This window comes from Colias eurytheme, chromosome 29 (genome assembly GCF_061535395.1).
Source record: "Colias eurytheme isolate Ceu_HAF_F1 chromosome 29, ilColEury1 Martin Lab GWU primary, whole genome shotgun sequence".
In the NCBI taxonomy this organism is placed as follows: domain Eukaryota; kingdom Metazoa; phylum Arthropoda; class Insecta; order Lepidoptera; family Pieridae; genus Colias; species Colias eurytheme.
This window is the reverse complement of record NC_143008.1, coordinates 767,801-792,835: the sequence shown is the minus strand read 5'-3', so window position 1 is coordinate 792,835 and position 25,035 is coordinate 767,801. Positions and strand designations below refer to the sequence as shown.

The 25,035-nt window shown below is 34.9% G+C and overlaps 4 protein-coding genes across 4 annotated transcripts; 2 read left to right on the top strand and 2 right to left on the bottom strand.

The window, feature by feature from the left end:
• The first annotated feature begins 10,023 nt into the window (after positions 1–10,023).
• Positions 10,024–11,405, top strand: LOC149896001 (uncharacterized). The gene has a single exon (XM_090118257.1). The coding sequence runs from the start codon at positions 10,271–10,273 to the stop codon at positions 11,189–11,191; it is 921 nt and encodes a 306-aa protein (XP_089974383.1). The 5' UTR covers positions 10,024–10,270; the 3' UTR covers positions 11,192–11,405.
• A 2,639-nt stretch (positions 11,406–14,044) lies between these two features.
• On the top strand, positions 14,045–15,243 carry LOC149896000 (uncharacterized). Its single transcript, XM_090118092.1, has 2 exons — positions 14,045–14,322; positions 14,366–15,243. Exon 2 carries the CDS (start codon positions 14,376–14,378, stop codon positions 15,192–15,194), a length of 819 nt encoding a protein of 272 aa, XP_089974218.1. The 5' UTR covers positions 14,045–14,322; positions 14,366–14,375; the 3' UTR covers positions 15,195–15,243.
• Positions 15,244–15,327: 84 nt separating this feature from the next.
• On the bottom strand, positions 15,328–17,786 carry LOC149895999 (uncharacterized). Its single transcript, XM_090117975.1, has 5 exons — positions 17,761–17,786; positions 17,666–17,677; positions 16,824–16,955; positions 15,646–15,748; positions 15,328–15,344 (listed from the first exon to the last, which is right to left on the bottom strand). Exons 1-4 carry the CDS (start codon positions 17,784–17,786, stop codon positions 15,655–15,657), a joined length of 264 nt encoding a protein of 87 aa, XP_089974101.1. The 3' UTR covers positions 15,328–15,344; positions 15,646–15,654.
• Positions 17,787–19,382: 1,596 nt separating this feature from the next.
• Positions 19,383–23,381, bottom strand: LOC149895998 (tetratricopeptide repeat protein 1-like). The gene is made up of 4 exons (XM_090118041.1): positions 23,083–23,381; positions 21,652–21,888; positions 20,498–20,654; positions 19,383–19,705 (listed from the first exon to the last, which is right to left on the bottom strand). Exons 1-4 carry the CDS (start codon positions 23,255–23,257, stop codon positions 19,426–19,428), a joined length of 849 nt encoding a protein of 282 aa, XP_089974167.1. The 5' UTR covers positions 23,258–23,381; the 3' UTR covers positions 19,383–19,425.
• Positions 23,382–25,035: the final 1,654 nt, after the last annotated feature.

The window sequence follows — 25,035 nt, the reverse complement described above, 5'->3', positions numbered from 1 at the left end:
AAACACAGCACCAAAATCTTACGAGCGAGCGCGATCGCAGGTATAACGAGAGAGAGACGGACCGATCTCCCGTCTCATCTCGAGCGCTGCCACTGCATTATGTTAAGTGTTATCACGTAAACATCACGATCGTAAACCTACTTTACAAACAACCAATTTTTCATTTTGTTTTGATTATACAGGGTGTTTTGCACATGGACCGACATGATTTGGGGGTGGGGGTCATGTGCTATTTTCCCCCATGAGACCCAATATCCTAAGTCTCACTGTAGTCTAGATATGTTTTTTTTTTTTTAATCTACGCGAAATCTTGGCTTTAAATCGTCCTAACTTTTTTGTTTGTGGTTATAATACCACAAAACAAAATATGCTTGTATTTTTTATTTTTATTTTTTATTTTTCTTTATTAGGGATAATAAACACCAGAACAGTGGTAAATTGTACAATAAAACTTAATCTAAATACAGGTATAACTGTCCAACCAACAACATTATCCACAGTTTGGATACATACATTTTGATACGTGCAACAAATGCGAATAAGAAAAAACGTTGTATTCTACAATATATATTACATACTAGCTGTTGCCCGCGACTTCGTCCGCGATTCGGTCGTTTTTCGTCATTCGTCGTTTAAAAAAAATACGTGACACTTTATTTTTGAATGTTCTTAATTGTCTCTTATAAAATTTAACTACATTAAAATTGAATACTCTGATAAGAAAATCTTAAAATCATCGAAAATCATAGACATCGAATATCTGAGGAAAACATGAATGAATGTGATTTAAATTCTATATTTCTTAGTAATTAAAATAATAATCTAAATTAAATGTAGATTAACAGTTTGAGCGCACCATTATAGAATATGTACCTAAGTAATAAATTACGTTAGTTTACATAGTAACTTTATTAAAAACACGATGACTTTCTTTCGCGCTCGGTACCACAAACTAAACATGTTTGTGGTACGTGGTCCGCGTCACTTTACCCCCCACGAGTTCCCCTCCGTTGCTATGCGAAAATACATTCGTCGCCCTACTGTAGGAAAAATTGTAATACTGCGGCCTGGGCGTTATAACACGCTCAGGGAATTCCTGAGTGCTGATAGACTTCCGTCTATCGGCATTTATACCAATTTTATATTAATATCACCATCTTGAGGAAAAGCTTCTAATGTCGATTTAAAACGCATATATACGGATTAACCTGATGAATTAACATGTTCTAAAATTGTGAAATGAGTTCAGTTTTAAATTCGAGAAATATTGATTTCTTGTATTCGATTATTCGTCGTAGTCGAATACAAAATATATTTAAAGAAACTTAGGTTGGCCTTCAGGCAAAAGGGATCCTATTGACCTTGTATCTTAAAAGTAAGAATGAAAGGAGCATCTGATAATTGTTGAGCACCAAAGGATCATTTAAAACGCAATACTATAAGAGCTAATATTGTCTAAGAACTGTTTAGATTGCACATGTTCCTCTAAAACTTAAAAGTAGTGATTTCAAAGGTTCCGGCGTATCTTCAAACGAAAGCCGACTCCTTACTCCACTTTAAAGCATTACAAAAAGAACATACTACGTTAATATCACCTATACAGAAGATGATCTGTAATCAATTGTGAGGTTATAAGCAAACCCACTTTTATATTATTTTGTCGGACCACACCACCGAATTTGTAGATTGATCTTCTATGTTTACCTCTAAGTCATTAAGACTATGTCGAAATCTGTCTGCAATAAGACGGGCCTCTCGATATTCGTCCGTTTAAAGAGACCAATAGTTTCAATTCTTAATCTTTCATTAAACAAACTTATTAATCGTTCTTGTCTCAAATAATGGTAATATTCGCGTCCCTACTCTAGTCATTGCTTATGCTCATGTTCATCTTCGAGAGATCGAATAATATTATGGTGCACCCTATTATTTGTCAAACGGTCTTCATATTGAGTAAAAGTTTCAGAATTCTCGAGATAAAATATGACGATCGTGATCAGCTGTGAGACGTAATTCCCTCTCAGTGAGGGTTTCGGTCTCACGGGATAGTACAATATGCCATTTGCGATCAGCTGTGAGACGTCATATATACCCTCAGTGAAGGTTTCGGTCTCACAGGATAGTACATGCCGTTCGCGGTCAGCTGTGAGCCGCAATTCTCGTTGTGAAGCGGTTTCAGGTTCGGCATAACACATGTTGTTTTCGGTCAATAGTAAGCCTCTTATCTCTAACGATCCTTGAGAACTCTTATTTCTCATTTTCTTAACTTTGCTTGAATTTCGATATATAAAGATTTTTTAGGTGGCACTGATGCGGGTGAATAAAAATTAAAACGGACTAAGAGTGTTATAATCTCAATCATCATCATCAATACATATAATAAAATTGTGGAAAAGTGATGTCTGTACAATTAAAATATGTAGAAAAAAATTAGCAGGTGTTATTATTATCGAGAAATCGAGAGAAACCATTTTTTTCTCTTAAAAGCTCTCCCCCTCCCACTTCCCGAACTCCGATTGACCGTAATTTATTTTTCCTTACATTTTTATCATATCCTTTTCTAATGGGTTTCATCCTACTGCGATTTTTTTTTGTTTCAAAAATTATCTACCCTGGTGTATAGGTAAATTTTCCACATAAAATGTCCTTTAAATTATGTCGTATTATATTTTTAACCCCCGACGCAAAAAGACTGGTGTTATGTGTTTGACCGCTATGTATTTCTGTGTGTGTGTGTGTGTGTCAGTCTATGGCACCGTAGCTGGCTAACAGGTAAACCGAATTAGATGCGGTTTTTTTTGTTAGGCAGAATATTTTCCGACGCTGGTTCTTAGATAAAGTGTATCAAAATTGGTTCATCCACTTATTATACCTACATAGGGGTAAAAGTGGGAATGAAAAAAATGAAAGTTATAATTTATTTTTAAAGATCGTCGGGAAGTTTATGAAATTATTTATTCCTTTTTCTATACACTTTTCTTCGTCTAAACGGTTTAGTTACGTGCTCTCTCTCTCTTCAGCCTTTAGTTACGTGCGTGAGACAGGAAAGATCTAATTTGGATTTGTTTCTGGATTTGATAAAAACTGAGTATCGATTAAGCTGATCAGTGGCTACTGGCTACACCATAGATTATTAAAAACATCCGTTTAAGAAAGGAAGGAAATAGAATTTGCTCCTCTCCCCCCCCCCCCCCTGGTTCCTAAAAAATAATATGACATAATTCAAAAGAAATTTTACGTAGAATTAGTTAGGCATTTCTTTTTTGATTTTCGATATTATATACTAATCATAATTTTTAATTACAATATGTAGTAACTATTTGGTATAGGTTAGGCATTTCATTTCTTGATTTTCTTTAATAATTTGGTACGTAAGTTTTTTAGCTCAGTTTAGTAAGAAATTTTAATAACAATTCTTTTAATTATTTATGGTAGTACGTATTTACTCAATAATTGTATGTTAAGTAGTAATTCAGCATGGGCGTAGCCACGGTGGGGCTGGGTGGGGCGCTTACCCTGGCTTTGATCTGGTAGGTACTAATTGTGAAGGGGAGTGGGCGTGGGCGTGGGATTGGGACTGAACGTGGCATATGGCGTGGGAGTGCGAGTGGGCGCGGGAGTGGGAGCATGAAAATAAAAATGATTTTTTATTGTTGCCCCACCCTGAGCCCATGGTCATAGGTCCCATAGTCACTATTCCACGCGAACGAAGTCGCGGGGACAGCTAGTAGACAAATATAATCAGAAAGCTTTGAACTCCTAAGCTCAACCATAAAAGATAGACATTTATGATGTCGGGAGATATTTTTTATATAATATGGAGAACATTTCTTTCATACTTGATTTCTGTGTAGCTTTAACCATTAAGATACACGCATTAAGAACGCACACGCGACGAAAGCTTAAAAATGGAGTTGCTGCTCTGCTCACGAATATGAAAAATAATTGTACCAAGTTTCGTTTAAATCCGTCGAGTAGTTTTTGTTTCTATAACGGTTATACAGACAGACAGACGGACAAACATTTTTGACGTCGATATCGATCTCTAATCACCTCGTGATAGTTATTTAGGAAATATATTTCATGTGCAGAATTGACCTCTACAGATTTAATATAAGTAGGTATACATATATTTAGATTCCAATTTCCATGTAACGTTAAATTCGACTATATAATAACTAACAGACAACGCAGGTTACTCTCGTTTCCGTAAGTTGAGGCGGCTACATATTCGGTCCTAATAACATGACTTTTTGTGAACGAAACGACAGCGCGGTTTAATTCGATGGCAACACCATCAGAAAAAAGGAAATATTTTTAACTTTGAAAAAATATTATGATTTACACTATTAATACTATTTTAACATTAACACAAAATATAAGACTGTGAGTGTGTAAAAATAAATCCAGCTAGTTTCACATCACACTTATGTTTATAATTAGGTATACGACATGAAAATATATTAATTACCAAGCAATAATCATACAGATAAATACTGAACAAAAGTATTAACAGTCAAAGTATATTTTTACTAACAACATGTAAATGATGAAGGAATAATAATTATCAACGAACTAACCTTTTTGTATTAGAGTCCCGCCTCGTGATCGAATTATTAAAACACGAAGATTTTTAAAAATGTAACCAATGAACACAATCAATATTAGATTAACTGTAATGGTGTCTAGTTTGACTTAAAATAATATACATCTACCCTCACTTTTAAAAATGTAGTATATTCACACGAATTATATAAGCGCACCTTATAGGGAAGGGAAGATTTATTATGGGTTAAAGAGTTAAATAAATAAATAACATAATTATATTTAAATTATTAATTTTTAACATTGTGTTCAGTAGTGTTAACATGTAAATTGATTTGATTTTTACGAAATCTCATAGATGGCGCTGAATCAAATTTGTCTTTATAGTACTAAGATTCATTAAACAGTTTCTCTGCCCAAATTACGTAAATGACGTAGTTTTTATAGTGTAAAGCTAGATAATAGCATGGCTTACTCAAAAACAACATTTAAACATGAGTCTTTAGATTGTACGCTGTCGTAGTTCACGGAATACGTAAGAAAAGTAAAGGTTCACAGCTCCTCCCCCGGAGGTGATAGCATGATAATATGTTTAAAAAAACCTCACACGACCTGTTAGTAATATTCATGCAAAATTTGAAGTCAATCTATGCAGTACTTTTCGAGATTAGCTCGGACAAACATACAGACAAACAGACAAACAGACAAACAGACAAACAGACAAACAGACAAAAATTCTAAAAACTATATTTTTGGCTTCTATATCGATTATAGATCATGGATTATGTATTCTTTTAAAAAAATATTCAATGTACAGTTTTGACTTTCCTACGATTTTATTATATGTATAGATATATTATATATTAGAGGACATTATACATTCACACCTAACTTGGCAATAGAGTGTGAAAGGGATAAAAAACCATACAGGCGTCATTCAAGGTCATATTTTCTTGTTACAAGTTAATGTTCATACTGAAATCTCCAGTGTATTAGATATAAGCTTCTTGCATGTTACAATTTTACAATTGATATCCACAAAAAAACTTCTGAGCTTTCAAAATGGTAAATCGGTGTAAATGTTATGAAAAGTGACAAATTATCAATTCATTAAAAAAAACTAAAGTTCATTTTGAATTAAGCTTTTTTTTTAAAAGTTCTTTACTTTCTAAGGGCGTATTCAGAAAGAAAGCTTGAAACTTATAAGCGCTTATCGGCGCTTGTCATGTTCATATATTTTCCTGTCAGTGTGACAGGAAAATATATGAACGTACGTGAAAATATATGTTCTGAATACGCCCTAACGAAATGCTACATGACAGAAATAAAACATCAGGGGTCGACAAGAGATACTATGTTGCTAGGGTCAAGATAATGAAAATACGTTTTTTATGTTAAGTTGTTTTTATTAAATTAAAATTACAAAGTTTGCTCGAATTGGCCGCCTCCACGCTTAATACAAGCACGACACCTTTTTCTTATTTCTGAGGTTGTAGTTAAAAGCCGCATTTCCTCTTGCATTTTTACGAATGCTTTGTTTATTCGTTCCACAAAAATAAGGGATGTCAAATCTGGGGACCGTGCTGGCCATGGAATGGGGCCAGCTCTACCAATCCACGAGTTTGGAAATGCATTATCTAAATGCTCTCGTACCGTTTGTTGGTAATGTGCCGGACAGCCATCATTTTGAAAAAACAATTGGCACATCTTTTTCTAAAACTGGTAGTATCAGTTCAGGTAAATCATTTTGAAGAAACTCTAAATAATTGTATCCATTGAGTCGTTCTGGCTAAAAATATGGGCTGACAAGATTTCGCCCAATAACACTAGCCCAAACATTTACGCTGAGTTTTCGCTGAAAGGAAGTCTGCCTTTTTTTGTGCGGATTTTGGCCCCTTTTCTCCCAGTGATGCAAATTGTGCAGATTTGCTATTAGAGCAGGCTCCAAGGAGATGTTCGTTTGCAAATATAGCGGACCTAAATCTGACTACTGATATATATATTGTATAGATCCCAGACATCCTATAGACAGATGTTGCCAACCAGTTTTGTGGTCCCCCTCTCCCCACAACGGTAATTAAATATGGCATACAAAGAAAAAAATAAAAATTTCCAAAACATGCCGTGTGGGGTATCAAATGAAAGAGCTTATTGACTAGATCACGAATATATAGCATACTATAACATTTCTTACACTTTCTCTAAGATTTTTTAGAAAATTTACGAAAATGCTCCATTTTTGAGTTAACTTTAAACCACTATAGATTGAAAACTCATAAATATATATTTTAAATTATTATTTTAAATAATTAACAATAGTCCATTGTTTACGATTCAATATTTTTTACAGTGAAATAGTTGCATGGGGGAGTGGGGGGAGCATTCAAAGATGGCGAATATATTTTCAAGTTTATGCCAGAAATAAAGGCCTAATACAAAAATATCGGTATCAGGGCTTGGAATAATTATCTCTGCACTGTCGTTGTGTTTGACAGAATGAAAAATAAGGCAGAACATTCTTGAATCAGCCTCTGTGTGATTTCAAATCGGTAACTTCAGTGAAAGTTGCGCCTTGCAATTTGAAGCATTTTGTGGGGTCATCAAATCCACCACATATATTACGAACTATTGAATCATAAACAATGGACTGTGGTTAATTATTTAAAATAATAATTTAAAAAATATATTCATGAGTTTTCAATCTATAGTGGTTTAAAGTTAACTCTAAAATGGAGCATTTTCGTAAATTTTCTAAAAAATCTTAGAGAAAGTGTAAGAAATGTTATAGTATGCTATATATTCGTGATCTAATCAATAAGCTCTTTCATTTGATACCCCACACGGCATGTTTTGGAAATTTTTATTTTTTTCTTCGTATGTCATATTTAATTACCGTTGTGGGGAGAGGGGGACCACAAAACTGGTTGGCAACATCTGTCTATAGGATGTCTGGGATCTATACACTATATATCAGAAGTCAGATTTAGGTCCGCTATTTTTGCAAACGAACATCTCCTTGGAGCCTGCTCTATATGCCTTCATGGCTAAAATTTGACTCGTCAGTACATAAAATTCTTTTCAAAAAGTCACTATCTTCAACATCTGTGTGCAATAGAAATCGGCAGAACTCTAACCGTCTTGCATTGTCACCCTCTTCGAGACCTGGAACAATGAATGAAATCCGTGAGTTTGTGGTAATAACTACATAAACGCGATATTTCTTTCTTTTAATTGAGCTCACGCAAAGAACTTCTTCAGTTGTCCGAGAAATATAGCAAGAAAGTAATTCAATAATAGCAAACAATTACAACAATAAAAAATAATAAGAGAGTAAAAGTGAACACATTAAGATTAATCAAGTAAAATGTTTTAATGTCACATTTTAAATTATAAGTAGTAAGTACTGTAAGTTGTTACCTTGAACAGGAGTGTAATGAAATGCGTGCCTTCCATCTGCCCGAAGAACGGACCAGACTTTCCAAACTGATACGTTAAGTCCGTCAGCAACAACTCGTATGCTTGTTGTAGGATCGTCATCAAAAGCTTGAAGGATTCTATCATCAACTTCAACATTATGTTGCCTCACATTCACTCGGGGCTCCCGAAGGTTTAAGTTTCCGGTCTCCCTCAGACGTCGATATGTAGTTGAGAAGGTCTCGTAGTGAGGTAACCGTCGATTAGGGTATCGTTCTTGATAAATTATTTGCGCTTCATGTGAATTGCAATCAGCTTTACCATACGCCAACATCATGTCAGCATACTCCTCGTTACTCAAGTTCGCCATTTGCATTGTAACGAATACGTAAAGATAAACACAACAAAAACGTAACAGTTCAACAACAGATTTAACAAAAAACAATAACAAGACTTTAATTTGACTACGATAGAACAACGGGAAACGTACGGGCACTTCGAATAGCAGAGAAATCTCGACCAAAGAATATACTACTCTCTAACGAGAGATCTCTAACTGATCTCGACTGATGTCTGATTCCCTTTTTTTTTTTTTTTTTTTGTGTGGTGTCTCTCAATGTTAGCCAGAAGGGCTTCTACATTTTAACGCGGACGCGGGGGTGAACTGAAGGTTCACCCTGGTAGCGACATGCACAAGGGCGTCCCCCCTTGACGGGGACCACGAACCTCGGCTTGAGCTGTCGCTTGAGTGGAGGAGGCCAGAAGGGCCCTAATCGGACGGGCGCTCACCCGGGTGGGCGCGGGAACGCGGAACAAGGGACCTCGTCTTCGCCGGCGAAGACGGTGTACGCTTTCTGCTGTGGTGTGTGCGGTGTCGCGGTTGGTTCGACGTTGGACTTCAATCGCCGAGTCTAGCCGTGCGTTGGCTTTGGTAATGTCGTCGTCGGAGTCGTCCAAGACGTGTCTTGGCCGCCTGCGACGACGAGTGGGATCGGGATTCGCGACGTATGCGATGGCCTTTGTCACCAATGGGTTGGGGTGGTTTTTAGCCTTGTCGAAGTAGCGCTTAGACGCTTGCTTCATCCATTGGGCTATGGTGGGGAGTTCTAGGTCCCTATGTAGGTCCACGTTACGCACGAACCAGGGCGCTCCAGTCGCCGTTCTCATGAACCGCGACTGAATCGTCTGGAGCTTGTGTATGGAGCTGGGGGCGCAATGCGCGAAAACTACACTACTATAAGTGAGGATAGGACGGACCACCGTTTTGTAAAGTGTCACCTTATGTCTAAGGGACATTTTACTGCGACTGTTTATAAGGTAATAGAGCCGGCTAAGAACATAGCTGGCTTTCTTACGGACTGCCTTAATGTGGGCTTTAAATGACATGTGTGCGTCTAGAGTGACGCCTAAGAATTTGGTGTGCTTTTGCCACGGAATGACTTGGCCATAGAGTTTGACACTATCTATGGCCTCGGGGCCGCCGCGCCTGAAGAGCACGGCGGCGCTCTTGTCGGGGTTCACAGTGATACCCCATTTGCGAAACCGTCTGATTCCCGGCAAGTGACCTTTCTATGGTGACCTTCACTCACATTCAACTCGATAGACAAAGACAACAATAACTGTACTGACTGTACTACTAGTAAGAAAGGGACTAACTTTTTACCTGCTGCTTGTTAATCCGCGTTGACTTAAAGGACGATTTAAAGGCAAGATTTCGCGTAGATTTCAAAAAAATAAAAAAAACATATCTAGACTATCGTGAGACTTAAGGATATTGGGTCTCACAGGGGGAAAATAGCACATGACCCTCCCACCCCCCAAAAAATCATGTCGGTCCATGTGCAAAACATCCTGTATATAATATGGGAGAACAAAGTTGAACTTTGTTTGAATTGTGGTTTAAATCGATAACAAATTTTTCTATAAATTATTTGTATGTATGTATTGTAGAATAATTATTCTGTATCTAAAGTATAGTTGTTTTGTTCAGTTCATATTTCATTATCTGTTTATGTGTCAAATTGTCAGTCATATGACACATGATTCATGAAAGCATCCAAAGCATCGAATTCAAATTTGGTTTTGAAATTTGAAATTTAAACATTGTTTTGAATTTTCAACTATAAAAATAAGCATTCTTCCAATGAATAATAAAACATTCATAAGCTTAACGGAATCCTCTTGACCAACACTAGGACTGATACCTAAGTTATAAATCGTCATGATACATACACAAAACAAATCTTCAAGGACAGTACTGTCGTAACCTATTTTTTTACAAATGAGATGAGTAATAAATAATTCGCTTGTAATGCTTATTCTTAATACACTTACAATCCTCGTCCAAGTGGTGTTCATCGTGTTTATGTCATTGATATCCATGAATATAATTCGACATTTTACAAGTGTTACAAAAATGGTTCTCGTCGCTCCTGCATTATTTGTTAACCACGGTGGTGGACCTCTCCCTCTATTGGGGGACGAGGAACACATAGGACTCACAAACTTTCTACGAGACGAAGTGAAGAAACATGTGAATTTTAAAGACTTAAAAGCGATTATTCTCGTGACAGCACACTGGGAGGAGAGAAAAGTAACAATATCGTCGAGTAAACATCACGATTTATATTTCGATTACTACGGCTTCCCGCCAGAATCTTACAAGTATAAATACGACGCGCCAGGTAATCCAGAACTGGCGAAGCAAATACAAAAAACATTGTCAGAGTCTGGGATTGAAGCAAAGTTGGATCCACATAGAGGTTGGGACCACGGCGTATTCGTTCCTATGATGCTCATGAATCCAGCGGCGGACGTACCGATTGTACAAATATCAGTGCTCTCAAGCCAGGATCCTAGTGAGCATTACAAACTTGGTGAAGCATTATACAAATTCCGCAAAGAAGGTATTGCTATCATCGGATCTGGAATGTCGTATCACAACATGCGTGCGTTTATGTACGCGCGGAACCAGGACAAAGTTGTAAATGAAAAGTTTGATGCGTTTTTGAATGACGCTTGTACTTCAAGTAATGAGAAGCGGAGAGAACAGCTGTTGATGTGGGACGCACAGCCACAGGCGCGGGAGGCGCACCCGCCAAGAGCTGCGGAGCATTTTATGCCATTAATCGTGATTGCCGGGGCTGGTGGTAAAGGCCCAGGTGAAAGGATATTCAATTGGGACCTAAGCAATTGTTTTAGATTGAGCGGCTTCATCTGGAAGGGAGAGTAGCTTTTATTTATATTAATTAATTTAAAATATGGGATACAATTTATGCTTGAGGATGTGTTAGTGCCTTTTAAGTGAAAATAACTCTGAGGTTCATAAAGTTTAATGTATAAAGTAGTGCACAGGTTTTTTTTGTGTTTTTTCATCTTTTTAATTGGTTTGACAAGTGATTGGTGAATTAAAAAAGGGAAAGAAATATGTGAGTGTTGAATGTTTTTAATGTAAAAAAATAGTTACACAAGCAATGTCTATATCTACAAGAAAGTAGAGAGAAATATAAATTGTTAATTATTGTATGAAGCAATAAATATGTTATACTTGATTACTAAAATTTATTATAAATAAATATCACAATTTATCCCTAGTTTCTTTTGATGAAGTAATGCAAACTAAATTTCAATATTTAGTTTAGTTTTAACAAAATCACTACTGTATTTGTTAATTAATTTGATATTGATATTATGATGTGTGGCATTTCTTAAAAAATATGTAAAGATCAATATGGGAACTATGGTTTTTAGAATACCCACTAAAAGGCAATCTATATACTTTTAATTTAAATAATTTAAATAAATGATAAGGGACCATGAAATTGTTATTAGAATGTATAATTTATTCAGCTTAATATACAATTGTTGGCATTTCAATGTTTCATTGTTTTTTCCTCAACTTTGCATGATTAGATAAAAAATAATTCTACTGCTATCACTAGAATAAAAGAACAAAATATAATTTTGCGTGCAGTATATAATTATGATGATATTTTTACGTAAATATTATCGTAATTGCATTATTATAAATCTACAACCGTTGGCATTTAATTTTTTTAAATATTTTATTGCCTTGAATTTATATTTTTGGTTTTATGGCATTCAAATGCTTTATAAATATAAATTTATAAAGAATAGAAAAAATTCGATCACGAGGCGGGACTCGAACCCGCATCCTTCGCGCCATTCCTCGCCTCGTGATCGAATTTTTTCTATTCTTTATAAATTTATATTTTATTGCCTTTCCTGAATTATAGTATGTAGGTATATATCAAATAACGTGAGTGAAGTCATGGGTGTAAGCATAGGTACATATTAATAAAGTCTGTAATTTGTACACCGCTTCAGATTGAAATTGCGCGAAAAAAATCGCTCAAAGGAGTCGCTAAGCCGATTTTGTTGAAAATTCAAATTCCATCATGAGATTTTTGAAAAAACAATATTAATAATCTGAATAAAAATAATAATCAATAACAGTAATCGACCCTTTGATAAAGCTTTGATCTAAGGCTTTGATATTATGATACCTAAATGTGAATGTGATTTAGAATAATAATTATGTTAGTAAGTACCTAATTGTATTGAAGTAGATAGACAGTAGTAGATAAATATGTGTTTTATTTGCACCAAAGCAATGATTTTATTTAACACTACAGTGCACGCGCGTTCTACTATAGTAGAACGCACTTACTTATTTTATCGCCATTCATTCATTCTTACACCTAACCCCCCCAGCTCCCAGATAAGCCTAGTCGACAAAATTGCCAAACGGATTAGTATATTGCATATTTGCAACGTAAGCGCATGTTCCTGTTATGATGTGTCAAAGTTCGGCTTCTACTATAGTAGTACATGCGAGTATTGGTGTAATAAAACTGAAGGTAAGTAAAACTTTCTTTTTTGGGTTTTTTAAATTATTATCAATGGACATTGAATGATTTAAATTTTAAAATTTAACTATGTACAGTTACATTACTATTTCGTGTATATTGATGTATTTAATAATTAATATTTCTTTGCTTTAGCGAAAAAATAGACCCCGTATTGGAGGCGCGCGTGATGGCTGAACGAAGAATTAGAGGACGAGGAAGTGATCCAAAGTGACTCGGACGATGGGGAAGTATATGTACAACCAATGGAACAGGAAGATAGGAATCAGATGCAGGAAGCTGTAAGTGAAAATCATGCATCATCATCTGAAGATGACATGCCTCTTTCTGAACTTGTCCAAAACAATACACGTGATGACATTTATGTATCTCGAAATGGAACACGCTGGAGTAAAACATGTCCTTCAGCAACCCGGGCAAGATCTCAAAACATTCGATTCATAAATGCCTTGATAATCCACTAACTAAACAAAGGCCAAGAAAGAATTGTGAGACGTAATTTTCTTTACGATCTTTCGTACGAGCTGGTGAAACCCCTCATGGCAAGAAGATTGACAGTCGAAAACCTTCCCCGCCAATTAAAAAATAAAAGTAAATAGCTTTTGGGTCACGTAGATGAGGTACCAATACGTCATGATCCTCAAAAAATGAGAAAAAAAAGCCTGTGCTTCCGAGCTCGAAAAAATGACGTAAGCGATGTACCAGATGGATTTGTCCTGATCACCAAGTTGTGGTCTGTATTGAATGTCAGGATGATGGCCAATAAGTCGGTAATCGCTTATTAGAAGATGTTTTTTTTGAGCTGATCTCAAACTTGCCAAAAACGCTGATTATTTTCTTGATCTCATAATTTGATCCTAATTTTAATTTTATGCTATTAAAATTTTATTTTTTTTATAATTATTTGTTACAATAATTAAAAGTTTAATATTACTGAGTATTATCATTTTAGGACCACCCATTTTTTTAATATTTCAAATACAGTTTTCTACTATGGTAGAGCACGCGAGCAATCATGTAAAAAAAAGGGGCGCGTGCGCTGTAGTGTTAAGTAGTTAATGTGCATCTATTTATAGTACAAATAAAAGATTACATTATATACGCAGTGACAAGATAAAATAAGTTTCATATGCTGGTATCACTACAGTCTATAATGAAGAACAAAGTGCAACGTTACATGCAGTTTTTATAAAATAACGTCAATAACGATAATGTACCTAGTCATCGTTGAATTATTGAAAACAAAGCACCTGCTTCTAGAAGTTAATATAGATAGTTAATTAAAACATTTTTTAAAACCTACTAACGTGTTAAAAAAAATATTTCTGAGTAACTGCGCCTTAAAATAATTATAAACATTGATATTGTCTGTATAAACAACTTGAGTCTGCAGTATTTATTATCAAAAGTTATTCAGAATTTATAAGTTCGTTTTCCTTGAATGTTGAGTGTTTTAATGAGTGTTTAGTTATATGTAGTTGTATACGTAGTATATTATTATTAGTCTGTGGTTATAGTTATCAAGCAATGGAGAGTTACATTGCGCCGTCATTATTTCTAAATCATGGCGGGGGACCTTCGCCAGTTCTCGGTGAGAAAAATAATATTCAGATAGCTAATGCACTAAGAAACGTACCGAATTTACTTGATTTCACTAAATTGAAAGCGATTATATTGGTCACGGCTCACAGACAAGAGGATGAAGTCACAATATCGTCTGGTAAACGTCATGATTTGTTGTACGATTATTATAATTTCCCGCCAGAAAGTTACGAATTGATATACGATGCGCCCGGCGACCCTGAATTGGCGGGAAGACTGCATTCGGCGTTCAAAAATGCGAATATTCCATCCAAATTGGACGAGAAAAGAGGTTGGGATCATGGAGTTTTTATTCCAATGCTGTTAATAAATCCTAGCGCAAACATTCCAATAGTGCAAGTATCGATATTGAAAAATCAAGAAGCAGTGGATCACTACAATATTGGTAAGGTTTTATACGAATTCAGGAAAGAAGGCATCGCTATTTTCGGTTCGGGATTGTCGTATCACAATATGAAGGAATTTAAGAAAGTTCGGGCTTCCAGTGATGCAATGGATGGAATAGTAGTTAATGAAATTTTCGACCAATTTCTTAACGATGTCTGTACGGGCAAGTTAGAGACGGAAGCAATTTTAACGTGGGATACAATTCCACAAGGCAGAGAAGCTCACCCTTTGGGGGATGCAGACCATTTGATGCCTCTAATTGTTAACTTAGGAGCTGCAGGACCGAAACCCGGAAGAAACATATTTTCAAGTATTTTTCTACAAAAGTTTCAGCTAAGTGGATTTATTTGGGATTAAAAAATGAAGTATTAACTATGTATATCAAAGGTTATTGAATAAAAGGCATTTGAATGTAAAATCAGTAATTTATTTAATAAATTAATTGTAAAATGTAAACAGTACAAAACAATTTCAATCACGAAAACACAAAAACACAGGACCAAACATCTGAAAACAAAATATAAAAAATGTAGTTTCTTAAAGCTAATACACACGCATTTAAAAATACATCAACTATTTAGTCCAATTGATTGATGAACGGAATAAATTATTTGATTTTAGCCAATCATTGATGAGGGTCGAATAAATTATCAATTTAATCTGTCCGCTTAAAAATCGGTCAAAATCGAGTCTAACATGTAAACATAACTACTGGTGAAGCTGATAAAGAAAAGAAAATTGTGTCCCTATGAAATAAAGATATTTTCACCCTATTTCTGATGGGAAATAATATTCAAATTAAACTAACCACAATCAATCACGAGCACGACCGCTTCCGCAGCCGATATCGCCGGTCGCAGCGGCGGCACCGCTTGAAGCTTCCGGAGCGCGAGCGACAGCGCCAGTTGTATCTACCGTCACATATTAAAATACTATACTAGTACCTACTACGTCATATGTTTCAAATAATGTAATCAGTTGCCGCGGCAGCATAGACAGACTTGCTTATAGCCTAGAGCCGCTGAGGCCCACAGAAGATAATAATATATACTCAGGGAAGCTGAGGCCTATTGTCCACAAAGTGGCAACGTCGCGTCAACCGCTCGTCGTTAGGAGCGGCAACGTTGTGTTAGGGCCGGCGCAGATATTATGGCGGAGCCCAACGCAGCGAATTTTCATTATAATCTATTATCGACATTGTCCTCATTAAGATAAAATAACGACAATTTATTTTCTGAGGAGCATCGAAGCGTCACACGTAAATTATTATTTATAATTTGAATTTTATTTTAATGAGGACAATTATTACTTAATAATTAATATCTGCGCCGCGGCCGGCCTTAGCCACTCGTAATAGGGAGCGGCAACGTCTTGTCTAGCGCTTGTCATGCGTTCATCATGCGGAGTGGCAATGTCGCGAATGATTGTGTCATTCCACTCAAGATGCAAGCAGTCTTGCAATCCTCAATTGACGAAAGCGTGCGCTTTACAAGTATGTACCTACTACAAACGATTAGCTAGACTTCAAGCGCAAAGTGCGCTCGCTAGGTGACTCGGTTGGCCCTAGGCTCCAAGCAAGCTAGGCACAAGCAAGGCACCTGTTTGTGCAACTTCGGTCTATTAGGACGCGAATAAGGAGATCTATTTGGGAGACAACTGTGTGCAACAAAAATTAAATACCTGCCATATAAATTATTTTCTATTTAAAACTACCGAGAGAAAGTGATTTCATTTGGTAAATGTTAAAAATACTTATGTAATGACGATTCGAAAGTGCTACTAAATAGTAGTCTAATTGAATAAATGAATGTTTGAGTTTAGCTATCACGGCTTATAAGATACAGCCTGGAGACAGACAGCGGAGGCTTAGTAATAGGGTCCCGTTTTACCATTTGGGTACGGAACCCTAAAAAGTAAGCATACGTAAATACTACTAGTATATAGTTATCCGAGGTAGATACATTTAAAAATAAATAGACTGCATACCGTCCCCTGCGGCGGTGCGACCTTGAGCGGCGGCAGCGCGCGCGGCGGCGGCGGCAATAGCGCTGCCGCACGCGGTACCGCCGGTCACCGGAGCGGCAACGCTTGAAGCGCCCCGACTTCGAGCGGCAGCGACTGCGCCCATATACCAGCCAATTATTATAAAACCAAAGTAACAAAGGCCACAATGCCTATATTATTGTTTGATGATTCCTATTTGTTTTGTAGATCACGTTATTAAAAGCGCCTACTGTCTAATATGTTGTACCTATAGTTGGAAATATCATAAAAATAAATCGTATATAACCTTGAGGTACATTAAAAACGTAGGAATGATGTGATGCCATGTGATCTATATCTAATATATATTTTTTTAAATAATAGTAATTTAATTTCCCCCTAATACCTAGGTACTATCGAGACGTTTAAAGTGCTTATGGGCGGCGTGGTTAAACAAGCTTTGCCTCACTATGACGAGGACTAGGGAGCCACGTCGCCGGCTGCTATCCAAGCAATTGGCGACGTTGCCAAACCGTTTCCAACCGAGTTAGGTTCTATAGGTTTCAATAATTCCTTGGATACGGTCTGCAACGTCGCCATACCAGACTCAGCCAGAGATCTAATACCAGACGTCTGCTCGTTTGGTAGGTATGCGACAACCACGTATATCAAGTAAAAAACTTTTTGCGTATAATATCCGGATTGTCTTTATCTGTATTACTTGCTCTAGATAGGAATAACTTCAGCTTACCATCTGATTCAGTAAAATTAATAATTTTATGTAGGTACCATACATATTTCATTCAGGATATCGTTCAAAATTTTAATATGAGAATATTACTCACGTTTTGCACATTCTGAAAGTGGTAGTTAATTAAATAATTTACAAATTCATTAAAAAAAAATGAATGCAATTACAAATCATAAGACATTGACATACTTTCGCCTTCGACGACATCTTGCCATTATATTTTCTCTGAAATAAAAAATAAATATGTATGAGTACAACAAATCCTCATTTGCCTATAATTATCCACACAAAGGTCTTAGAAGGAAAAGGGACTCTCTCTTTCCAATGTCAAAATTCACCAAAATCGGTTCAGTAGTTTTTGTTGGAAAACATACACACTTGAATGTATCAAATGTATGTGATAATTAAATAATTACGGACTGAATTAACTTCAATACTCTAGCTTTCATTATTTTGTTTTATTTAATAAACTGAGTTTTATGCGTTATTTAGGTACCAAATAAAAATGGATTTTTGTGTGATACAATCAAATGGTATGTGATAATATTATGTATTCTACATAACTATTGTTTTAGAAATATAGCATTTTTTAGTAAATTAAATAAATGCAAATTTAAGTTATTTAAATTATCAAACTTAACGAGTAGGTATGATATGAATCACTTATTATCAATTGTTTGGGTCAAGGGAACCCGTGATATCGATTTCATTAAAATATTATCCAGTTACGTGTATTTACTATTTTAGATGTTACTACTAGAAAGCCACGCCATACGCCATCTATTGTCGAGTAGATGTGGAACTAATAACTTTAAACTTTTCAGTAATAATTAAAAATCCTCATTCTGATAACAGTTTATAGAGAGCGCACCAGATAGTTTTTGCTGTGAATTTTTACAGAACGGCAAACGGGAATAATTCGCAAAACGCGGTAAGAGTGGTTTCCATAACACCTATAATTCTGACGGCTCACAGTTTTTTAACCGTTGTGCGTATTGGTAGTTTTTGCGGTTTAGCGGTTATCGCTTACGGAAGAAATGGTAGCGGCTTATGCCTTACAAATTTAAGTACTTAAGTTCTTATTTTCTTACCTCTAACTTCAAAATATAATTAAATTCATTTAAACACTTCAGTCTTCACATGTATAATTTGTTTTTTAATTCTTCATGAATAATTTAATATAAAATCTCAAAATACAAAATAAAATTCTTCAAAAAATTATTACAACATTGCGGAATATTCAAAGCATTCCGTTTTTAAAATAATGTCTTGTCAATTTATTTTTAAAAATTCATAGATTATTGAATTATAGCAAAAAGGTAGGTAGTAATTAAGTAATAAGGATGATGTAGCAATTTGAAAAAAAAAATTCGTGTGTATTTTTATTTAGTTACGTCGGGGAGTTGCGTCGCTACGTGCGCGCTCTTTCATATGGGCTAAGGCTAGTATGAAAGTGCGCGCACGTAGCGACGCAACTCCCCATACAAATTGATGGGAGAGACAAAATAGTTGCGGAGACAAAGTTGCTCGTGCGCGCTGGCTCTTACAGGTCGCGTTGAAAATAATATCAAGAAAAGATTATTTACATTCTTCTAATTTATGAAATGTGCATTATTAGAGGTTGCTGATCAACCTGCAACAATAATATCTTTGGAATGAATAGACCGATATCCCAATATTCTTTGTAAAATTAATATTATCCTTCCATACCAAAATATATAATTTATTTTATTGATTGTTGGTACCATATATTTTATTCGCATTATCCATCTTTATGTTTAAATATCTCGGATTATAATAAAACAAATCACAAAGCTTCATACATTTATTAACAATACAGCCATAACCTAAAAATTACTGCTTAAAATTAATTTTGTATCCCTTTGTATCTGGATCTTGTTGAAGTTGAAAGTTTTCCGTCGACAAACCGAACGGTCGTAATATCATATTGCCCAAATCCTTTAATTTTCCCAACATTTCTGTTTTTAATTTCTCATTTCGCTCTTCGATCATTGGCGGCAATCGGATGACAGCTGCGCGCGCAGCTGCGTGTAACGGATCCAATTCCAAAACCTTTTTATAATCTGCCAGACTTTCGTCTAGTTTGTCTGTGGCCTCATATGACTGTGCTCGCCTAAAAAAAAGTAAAAAAAAAAACATTTAAAAAGAGCGGCTTTTTGTACACCGATTAATAAGAATCGCGGTTTATTTCAGATACGGGTATGAAGATTTAATAGGACCTGCACATGATAAGGTGAGTCTTTTTTTTTTTTTTTTTTTTTGTGTGGTGTCTCTCAATGTTAGCCAGAAGGGCTTCTACATTTTAACGCGGACGCGGGGGTGAACTGAAGGTTCACCCTGGTAGCGACATGCACAAGGGCGTCCCCCCTTGACGGGGACCACGAACCTCGGCTTGAGCTGTCGCTTGAGTGGAGGAGGCCAGAAGGGCCCTAATCGGACGGGGATAAGGTGAGTCAAAACTTCAAACTTAAAGAGAATGCTCTAGGTCTATCTATACCAAACTGGAGTAAGGATAGAATGGACATTCAAGCTATTGTAAATTACCTTTCAATTGCTATCTAGATTCTAGAACGTTTGAATACATATATAAACTGAAGTAGAATCGTCATACGCGTATAAACACGTTCCATATGAAGTAAACTAATTAACCATTGTATTTAGTTCGTTACGTTTTTCACTCTTTCTGCTAATGGTTAAAATGTATATTCTATCTTTGTCTCAATAAGGAGTATGTTTATGTTACTATGTTTTTGTGTGCGTAGAATGTTTATGTCGATAACGCGGAACGGCTTTGACTGTAAGTGTGTTCATAATATGAACATTATATGTGTGTTCATATATTAGTCTATATTGTAGACTCCTTCTACGTCAGTTTATATAGACTAAGTATTAGATGGATTCTCACCTGTGGTACGCTTTTAAATAATTTTCATCCAATTCAATAGCTTTAGTGCAATCCTTTATAGCGTGTTTGTGTTTCTCAAGTTTCATTTTGGCCGCACTCCTGTTGCAATATAATATCGCTCTTTGCTTTGGAAACTGTAGCGGACAGATGTTTAAACCTGTAATTGTAATTAGTATGGAATTACTTATCTATAGCAATATTATAAACTAAAGAGTTTGTTTGTTTCAACGCACTAATCTCAGGAACTGCATGCCTGATTTGAAAAATTCTTTCAATGTTATATAGCCCATTTATCAAAGAAGGCTATAAAATATATCACCACGCTAAGACAAATAGGAGCGGAGCAATGCGGGAAACCCTTGCGGTACAGTTAGTTTTTAATTTTTAATATTCTCTAGTTAGTATGATGAAGGTCAAAACTTCAATTTATTTTCTTAAAATTCTACATTTCAAAGAGATGATTTTTATCTATGTTATAAAATATAATAATTTATTTCTATAGCTTCACATAAGAAATAACTTATTTCTTACAATGTGTTGTCATCATAATATTATAGCTATGACACAATAATATCTTCTTTTAACAATAATCATTTCATTTGCATTATTTAAATAGTGGGTTAGTTTAAAAAAAACTAGCTTACAATCTTAATCCTTCTAATCCTATTCTACTATCCTACAAATATTATAAACTAGATTTCCGACCGCGGCTTCGCCCGCATTTTAAAAGGAAAACCCGCATAGTTCCCGTTCCCGTGGGATTTCCGGGATAAAACCTATCCTATGTGTTAATCCAAGTTACCCTCTATATGTGTGCTAAATTTCATAGTAATCGGTTCAGTAGTTTTTACGTGAAAGAGTAACAAACATCCATACATCCATACAAACTTTCGCCTTTATAATAGTATTAAGATTAAGATGCGAAAGTTTTTGAGGATGTGTGTGTGTGTGTTTGCTATTCTTTAATGCAAATACTACGAAACCGATTACAATAAAATTTAGCACAAATATAGAGGGTAACTTGGATTAACAGATAGGATAGGTTTTATCCCGGAAATCCCACGGGAACGGGAACTATGCGGGATTTTCTTTGAAAACGCGGGCGGAAAGCTAGTGCTTTATAATATTAGATAATAAAACTTTAAATAATTTACCTTCAGTATATTTCTCTATACTCCGTTCCATATCACCAACTTTAAAAGCCTCATTGCCCGCTACCTTTAGTTCTTCAGAAATGATTTTCCGTTCCTCCTTTTGGTCATCCGTTAAGCTCATTTCTGTGTCTTTCAACGATACTTCATCGATGGAGTCTGTATCACTGTCATCATTATCACTATTCTGCTGGGCTTCTGTGTCTGCGTCCTCCGCATCTTGTGGAATGTCTGTGAAATCTTGATAAACAAATATGTTATTATTATATGTTACATTTAAGTAAATAATATATAAAGTATAAAGTGTTTAGCCCTAATAATCAATAAAACTGGAGGTGTGAATGTTAACTAATATACCCATTCAATTCAATATTAAAGTGAAACTTTTATTACATCGTCTCAAACTTTTTGGTCTGTGTAGCGCATGTCACGTGACGGTCGGCTGCCGAGTAGGTATAAAGCAGTGTCCGGAACCGTACGATAATTATCGTACATATACGATAATTTTGTGCCTAAGTTTCACTTTTACCGTGGTTTCATAAAACCACACAACATTTTTTTATTATATGGGTGACGCTGATTGCATTATGTATGGCATCGAATCTGTTGCCTCTTCTCATTAAGAAAAAAAGAAGCGTGGCACTCGGAGACTGCCACAGTAAAGCTATTGTGTAGTATAAAAAGTGTCACCGCTTTGCCGGTCGGAGAGGGGGGTGTTAGGTTATTTTAGTTACGGAATTTCTGGATTCGGTCTCCACACTCAAGGCGTAGTAGAAGCTATGCAGTAGCTTAAAAAATTTTCAAATTTTGGGCATATTAATCTATACCTATGTGTGGTATAGAATGATCAGTTCATTTTTGAAAAAAATATTTAAGTGTGAGTTAATTGGACTTTGAACCACTGTTTTAAATAGCATTCATGAAAATTGATAATGAATATTTATTTATTTATGAGAAAAGCTATATAGGTACCTAACTTAATATCTTTTCTGTTCTTATTGCAAACCAATAGATATGTGCTGAACAATAGAATAATAACACATACAATATTCAGTATTTACTGTACTGTTATATTAAATATTTATTTACAAGATAACAACAATGTAATAAGTTCTGTGACAATTAATGTAACTAATATACACTTTAATACATTCTTACATACTATTAGAAATGTGTAAATTTCCTATGGTGAATCAATAGATGTCTGTTAATTACCTACACTTTATTACACTTTCAATGCAAAAATACAAATAAAATTTAGAAATAATTTTACACACTGGTAGTTTATAACATCGTGAATATCAATGCAGAATACATTTTATAACACGAATTAAAACGGAATAAAAAATTAGTGTTTTATAGAGCTGAGGTACATGCAAATTATGAAAAAAATATTCGTATGAAGTGTTACAGTATAGCTTATTACTTTATTACCTGATTTTGTAGGTTCTCTGTCACCAGTTGCATTAAAATCCTCCGGTTTTAGATCTGGATTTATCCCATTGTCCTGGACATCGCCAGCACGTAAGGAAAACTCTAAATTCTTTGTTAAATCTTCAATAACTTCTTCATTCGATACACTATTCGTACTCTTCAGTCTATCGGACATCTTGCAATAAGTGTATGAGTAATATATTAAACGATTCGAGATCTATTATTTAAATAAGAATGTATTTTATTTTAAATTATGCCTTGCACCGAAATATGTACAATTTTCATTATTTTGCGAAGAATGATGACTCAATGTCAAAATGACATTCTAGATTTTTTTTCTAGTATTTTGACATTTAATGTGACAGATGAAAATCCAGAGAACTGTATCTGTATCTGTAACTGTATCGTATAAAAATATTAATTATAATGCACGAAAATCGTTTTTAAGGAGGTTTAAATAAATTTAAAATAGTTTTATTTGCTCCCATTATCTTCAAAACGTAATTAAACGATTATACCTATAATAAAAACGAAAAATTTTGTTTCAGAACAGATCTTTATTTGTCAACTTGGCATGAAGCAAGGCATGAACAAGAAGCTTATATCTAATACACTGGAGATTGCACTATGACCATTAACTTGTCACAAGAAAATATAACCTTGAATGACGTCAGTGTTGTTTTTTGTCTCTTTCTGTGGGTGACCACACTGGTTTGTATATTCAGGATTTTTCGAAATAAAAAAAACTAAAAATCATGGTCTATAAATAATAACGACATATATTTTTAACAGTATTTATATTATAATATTACTGGTCAACTTACATGAATAATTATCATCTTTATAGGTACATACCATTTTAATTGGTAGAGAATGATAGTTTTAAATAACGCTTGATAACTTTTGATCTCATACTACGATTTTTTAATTAAAATGTGTGCTACATACATTAAAACATCGTTTTGGTTACTCAAGCTTCAGTCTAAAACTTTTCAATATTCCAAAGGGAGAGTTGCATCGCTAGTGTTGATGTGTGGTAACGATATTACAGTTCTCAGAAATTCGTATGTCTTTCAGGAGCTGTACTTACGGTTACTAATGGTTTCATGGTGGTTAATTATAATATAATTAAAATTACTTTATCCACAGTTGAGACGCAGTAACAAGAATGTGGTAAATAAAAAGGTATAGCACTTTTCAAAAGGTATTTTTTTTCTGGACCGTAATCCTCAGGCTTAAAATGCAAACTGCATATTCTGGCATGTTGAATTTTACCCTTGATAGGCACTATGGACAGCCATTTATTTCTTTTTATTTCATTTTTGGAAAGCTGAAATAAGTAAAACAAAAAAAAATTTGGTAAGTTAAAAGAACTATTAATTTCTATGTTAAAGAAGAACAAACATAAAACCACATGTGAGTGCAATATCGATGTCGTGCGTTGTTTCATTACTAGTACAAAAATCTTTGAAATGGTGTTCTAAATGTTCATCATAATTTTGTTAACTATTACAATATTTTCTCTTCGCTATCCGTAAAAACTCGTCATCATGGTTACCTTACTTGTAAATTGGTTTATTGAAAAATGATGAAATTATTAGGAAAAGAAGATAGATAGAAGATATTTAGCATGATTGATTACTAAAATGATGATAAAATTGACGATTTTTGCCATGAAAATGATTCTAAACAGGTAAATGCATGAGTATTGAGGGATATTGTAAATAGCGTAAATATACACTTGCCTGTGAAATTTTATGCCAGAATTTGGTGTCCAAAAACTTCTGCAATTTTTCACAATGCAATACATTATTTATATTCGGAAAATATTTATTAAATACGCAACAATATTAACTTAAATATTCGAAGCGACGCAATTTTTTTGACACTTATGCCATATTGTCAATGTGAGAGTTGCTACAATTTTATTATGGTAACTACCCATAATCAGGG